The 6,038-nt window shown below is 36.1% G+C and overlaps 1 protein-coding gene across 2 annotated transcripts in view; it reads right to left on the bottom strand.

The window, feature by feature from the left end:
* Positions 1–1,067: 1,067 nt before the first annotated feature.
* Positions 1,068–6,038, bottom strand: part of PTPN3 (protein tyrosine phosphatase, non-receptor type 3) — a 71,497-nt gene continuing 66,526 nt past the window's right edge. For both annotated transcript variants that reach the window (XM_009707505.1, XM_009707506.1), the window contains 2 exons: positions 5,732–5,867; positions 1,068–1,750 (listed from right to left, as the gene is read on the bottom strand). In XM_009707505.1, coding sequence (XP_009705807.1) covers positions 1,673–1,750; positions 5,732–5,867 — 214 coding nt within the window. In that variant the 3' untranslated portion in view covers positions 1,068–1,672. The remainder of the gene's footprint in view (positions 1,751–5,731; positions 5,868–6,038) is intronic.

Here is a 6,038-nt window from a genome sequence, read left to right as displayed (position 1 = left end):
ATCACCTTCTGGTAACATGAAAGATGCATATTGTACAGCTGCAGCAGTTTCTATAATGAAACTCCAGATATAAATGATAATATCCATAATAGAAACCATAATTCTAAAATATATCTGAATATATGTGTGTGTATATATATCTAAAAAGAAAATTGTCTAATTTTCTCTTTTATACACATATAAACATCTGGCTAATATGCCCCATAAAAATTTTTCCTTATTCAGGACTAACCTTTTAAATAACAGAGTTTTTTACAGTCCCTTAGAATATTTTTTTTAAACACTATTCAAAAATGAAGAACTATCTCAGGGTAATCAAAAAGCACACACAAAATAAATTAACATCATACAAATGTGGTTATATTGTTCAGAAAGTCCAATTCTCCCATTTGAAATGAAATGGAGACCAGTGTACCTTAGGGTGAATTATTCATCAATGTACAAATTCATTCTCTCTTTCCATGTAAATCTTCACGTGCATTTAGCTGCATTTCCATAAAGCAAGAAACACAGTAAACCCACAGAAGTCTTGCAAAAGGGAGTTGTGTTTCACTGGATAAGAGCAGTTTTTGCTGAAGGGCAGCAAGTCAACATTTTATCACCACCTGAACACTAGCAACACCTGTGCCCTTGTAAGCTTCACACCTTGAATTAGCAGCAACATATTTGATGGGTTCAGTAGTAATATTTCTTCCAGTATTGGATTAGACTACTTTGCATATACAGTAAGTGAAAAGTCTACCACTTGTGTGCAACATTAATCCACATTTACATCTGAGAACTCATAAATACACATGGAAACAAAGGTGACAGATAATTAAACCTCGTTTTAAGTTAAAAGGTTTTCAGTCCACATACAGAAACAGCAGTGAAAAGCAAGTATAAGGAGGTGGACAGCAGAAACAGAAGAAAAGGAGTACAATAACTAAAAGTGTAAGAAGTAGGTCACTGTTAAAAGGGCAAGTTACAATTAAAATTGATCAGAAGATGTAGACTGTGCCATCTGCATAAATGCTTAAATGCAGCATTATTTTGCACATCACATACGGTAGATGTGATTTCTAAGAAGCATATTATAACAGCTGGCATACTTACTAATAGATTTCTGGTAACTGAATACTTAATTTCTTCAGCTCTTAATGTACAGTAGTTATGCATTAGCCTTTAAAGCTCTTCGTCAGCCTTTTAGAAGTCAAGGTTACATTCCCATGAATATTTAGTGTCCCAATAAGAAAGTTACAAATATTCACCTTCAATGAACTTTCATACAATCCAAAGACATTAAATACCTTTTTAAGCTGAACCATTTCAATACTATGAGTTCTCTTTTTGCTGTTTCAAGGGAAACACAAGGACCTTTGTAACTTCCAAAGTGAAAGGTGTTTTAAGGCAGTAAAAGATATGTATTAAGGTTTCCATGATTGTTTATGGTTGTCTATGAGAATAAAGCATATTACACACAATTGCTCTCATATATTTATCTACATGACTTTGTTATACTGTACATGACTTAGCAATCTTCTTGAGAAATTTAAAGTGCCACAGTTCAAATGTGCTCATCTGTCTTTTCTTGGGCTTCTAGTCCATTCTACTTGCTTTCAGAAACAAGCCCCTGCTTTACTTAAAGAGCAGTCTTTTTAGGTGAAAAAATAATTAATCCTTCACTGCTGTGCTAACTGGAATCCAGTGGTCGAACCAATCCTTCTTTGTAAACACGAAGAATAGCTTCACAAACAAATTTGTATTGACTCTGTATAAGAAAGAAAAAACAAAAACAGTTATGGATGATTAAACTCCTGATTATACAGTAGTATTGAATAGGGCTAACAGTCCCACTGCTTTCTTTTCTCCTGGACAATGTCAGGAGAGGAGATACAAAGATGGAAGGAGAAAATCCAACTCTCATGGCTGTGTTCACAGTAAACAAAGGTAACATTTACTCTTCTTTGAAGGACAAGCATTAAAAATCTCACATCAAAGAAAACACAATCCCCAAATTTAAAAGAACAAATGCTTAAATTTCAGGGAATATGATTTATTTGCAAAAGCTATGCAAATTTATATGATTCCTCTAACTACTTACTTATGTTCTTCATGCATCTCATCTATTTTTTGGGTAGTTATCTGACTATTACAAGTATTCTAACCTTGCCAATCCTGCAGTTGCATATTACTGGGCACACTTAAGTTACGTGAACAAAAACACCTTTAAAGTCACCATATAGGATATATAGAGCCAACTGCCTTGCTAAAAACTTTTTTTTTTTAAATGACCTACACTATTTCAGAAGATAGATTCACTTTATTTTCAATTTGTGATCAGACCACACATCTCCTTTTGTAACACAATGGGATCGAAACCTTTTGAACGACTATTTTCAGAGAATGGTGGCCACTAATTTTTCTGTTATCCAACATTTTGAGTTCATTAAGTTCTTATAAAGTCTTCACAAATTAGATTAGTTTTTATTTTCTGAATTATGCTATTACAAAGACTATTTCTTCCATGGTCTTGTGATGGACCTTTTTGTTAAAACTATTAGCCTGTGAGCCTCTTTCTGAAAAGTGATAAAAGGAGACATTAGCAATAGGACTAGTGCAGAACTAAAAATCCTCATCGCCTGAATAAATTTTTATGCCTTGTCCCAAGAACACAAGATGATGGAAATTTAAAAGAACTTACAAAGCTCAAAGCATACCTTTCCTCATCTCTGAAAGTACTTTTCACTATTGTCAAAACTCCAAAATGAACACCTTTCTCCAAAGCTCCATGTCATATATTCAGAGAAGCACAGCTTCATATTTTCTAAATCCCTTTTTACAACTTTGAAATGTTCTCCCAGCTGCCCTTGTATGTCAGCTCTTGTCAGCTCTCCAGGAGCATCTGGAAACATTCCTCCAATATCTCCCAAAGGACAGGGCTAAAAGATAATCCTTGGACTGTGAAGGACCTTAGGTTGCATTTAAATACCAGTAGTTAGGAATGTTAGTCTTGTCCATAACCTGAAATACATTCTCCCTTAAGTACAGAAAAACTTAAGGAAAACTGGGGGATGGAAATTAATTTTCTGATCTCAATTTTCCTGCCTTTTCTTTCAACCCTTCAGTCAATTACTCCCACCTTCAATATCACTCTGTTCTTTTGTCTTTATTTCTTAATTACCTTGACTTTTCTCTTCATTGTTAGTCATTTGCATATTTCTACTGCCTGAACAAGCCAAGTGTGATATTTAGCTCTCTGTTCAATACTTCTGTTAACTTGTGGGATCATGTTAGTGAACAAATAAGAATGAGCACTTCAGCATTGCTTCCTCTGACTCAGACTCTGACTAGTTGTTTTCTTTGCTCTTATCTGTTGCGTGTATTCTTATTGCTCCCTCAGCTGATAACTAGTTCTATTATGTATGTCCTAAAGCACTGCTTTCTGTATTGTTTAGTATCTCTAATCTCTCTTTACTGGAACACAATGGTTAGTCTTTCTTTTTTTCTTTTTTTTTTTTTTTTTAACAAAAGGTCATATAGTTACACAAATTTTGTTGTAGCTTTGTTATTTTGGTCAAAGATTTTGGTCATCAGGAACAGCAAAGCAAACTTGATGATGTGTCTTTGAGAAACTACCACCTTCACATGATTAACAGGAGACACTAAAATGACCAGTTAATAGCTCTGATGAGTCCATTCCTACTTGCTGAGTATGTCCTGCCTGATATTAACTCACAACATGGATTTGGTTATGTGTATCATCTTAGAAGTGGAGCACACACACGACGCCCACAGGGCAGCTAGGCATCCTTCAGGCAAGGCTATTACAACTGAACAATCCCTCTGTTAGAGCTGAACAACCCCTAATGGCTTCTCCCAGAAGCCCTAAGCTGAATATCAAATATGAGCAGCGGGGCTAGCTGGAATGCAGGCATGGGAATGTGACAGAGTACCCAGGACAGATCAAAATGTTAATATGCAGCTCTTTCATATTCTGTTTTCTCACAGTTGAGTGCTTGCTTCTGTGTCTCATTTACAGCACAGTATGCCAATTCTGCTCATGGGCTTTTCACAACAGTATCTGTATACTTCAGAAATAACATGTGAATTTAGTTTCACAGTATTGCTGCTACAGATCACCCCTCTCCTGACTGTGCTCATAGTGAACCATGGAACACAGTAAGCAAGGTAAAGAATCCTATTTTATATACTCAATGTTTCACACTCGGTGTCAGATTGTCAGCATATTTATCGCTATTCCCCATAGTCTTCAGTTACATCAAACTGTGGAGTCCAAGGACAATTGAGTTCTGTTGTAACAGGAGGGACTCAGCCTTCTGGCAGTTGAAGTTTACTTCAGGTTCTCATGTCTGATTCTCAAAAAGATGACCACTTCTAGAAAGTTTAAGCCTGGATTTGCTCAGTTCATTTTAGAAACTGAGGGGTGCAGACAGGTACAACTCCAGAAGTCAACATTCAGCTTCCTTAAACTTCAGGCTAGTGTTTCTCATCTCATGACATCCTTTGTCACAAGATCAGCTTCCGTTTCCGCAAGGAACAGACAGGGGACTATTTAGACAACTCCTTCTCCAGCCATACAGTCCTGATGCACTTTCAGAGAGTGCACTAACACTGCAATGAACAAGAGTCCCAGCAGCACACATGAACAATCTCTGCTCACAGAGCACTCTAACGTTACACAAGCAACCGTAATTCCTGACACTTTCACACCCCTTGATAATGCAAGACTTTTCCCCCCATCTAGTCAATCATAATGCCAGCTCCCGCAGTCATTAACCTGTTAATGAATAGAATTTGTCTTCTCAAATTACCTTCTTCCTTCCTTTGATCAAGTGGAAACCAAGGCATTTTCTTTTGAAGATGAGAGACAAAAATGCCCAATTTAACTGCTGACTTTGTGGGTCTAAAACCCTTTACTTCCATTTGTCACAGGGCATTTAGCTCTCCGAGATAACCCTCACTTAGTATTCTGTCATCCAACCTCTACTCAAGAAAGTAGAGCCTCTCATCCTTCATCCTTGGTCTCTAATGTCAACATGTTAACTTCCAAAGCTGATGTTCATTTCCAAAGCTGACACAAAATTGCCCTTATGATCTCAAATTGTCTTTGAACCAATTCCATCTTAAAATCACCTTCTACTTTCATATTTCAGTTATTGATACTACCCAGCTTTTCCTGAATTTCATTCTTGTCCTTTGGTTTTCCAAACTGGAGTAGTGGCACAATTTAAAAAAAAAAACAACCACCCAACCATATTCTTCCTATCGAATTTCTCCTAAAGTGGCCTCTTGGAAAGCTATTTCCTCTCTTCATATCATACCACAAAACTTTTAATTTTACCTTCAGTTCAATAACTTCCTATAAGGCTCTGTACTAGAATGAAAAGCAAAAAATTATTCTAACCTCTTGCAGAGAATTCAGACAAAGGACCACAAACAAATGATTTGTGCAAGTCTGACTTTATGCATTCTAACTACTTGCAATATATAGAAATCAATTATCTTTTAATGGTAAGGTAGGAAATATTTACAGAAAAGTTAAATACATATCTCACAAGCAAAGTAGCCTTTGCCACCATGCTATGTTATGCTAAATGTAGGAAGCATGAAATATAATGGCAACTGAAGACTCACACAACTAGATCATTTAATAATTTTTTGCATCTGTTTTAAAACTGGACAAGTGCAGTATATATACAGAAAATGAGGTTTTCTCTCCATCACTTACTGATGTTTGCACCATCATAGCTCGCTGGTCTCGCATTTTTCGTACAATATCCAGCGGATAAACAGGTTGGTTTCTTTCAATTAAGCACATGGCTGTTTCCATAGTGACCAATACGCCAGTGCGACCGATTCCAGCACTGTGAAATGTAATAGAAAAGTGGTCTATAAAATTATGTTTTTGCAATGCACCAGTTTCATATAACAGTCTTAATACTAGGATGCTAAATAGCCTTAGAAATTTACAGGAAGACCTTAACAAAATTAGAACCGAGTGCGATGCTTATCTTTAAAGCAATTTCAGTAATATT

This window comes from Cariama cristata, unplaced genomic scaffold (assembly GCF_000690535.1).
Source record: "Cariama cristata isolate BGI_N322 unplaced genomic scaffold, ASM69053v1 scaffold10609, whole genome shotgun sequence".
In the NCBI taxonomy this organism is placed as follows: domain Eukaryota; kingdom Metazoa; phylum Chordata; class Aves; order Cariamiformes; family Cariamidae; genus Cariama; species Cariama cristata.
The sequence above is the reverse complement of the archived record's forward strand: the minus strand, read 5'-3'. Positions and strand labels throughout refer to the sequence as shown.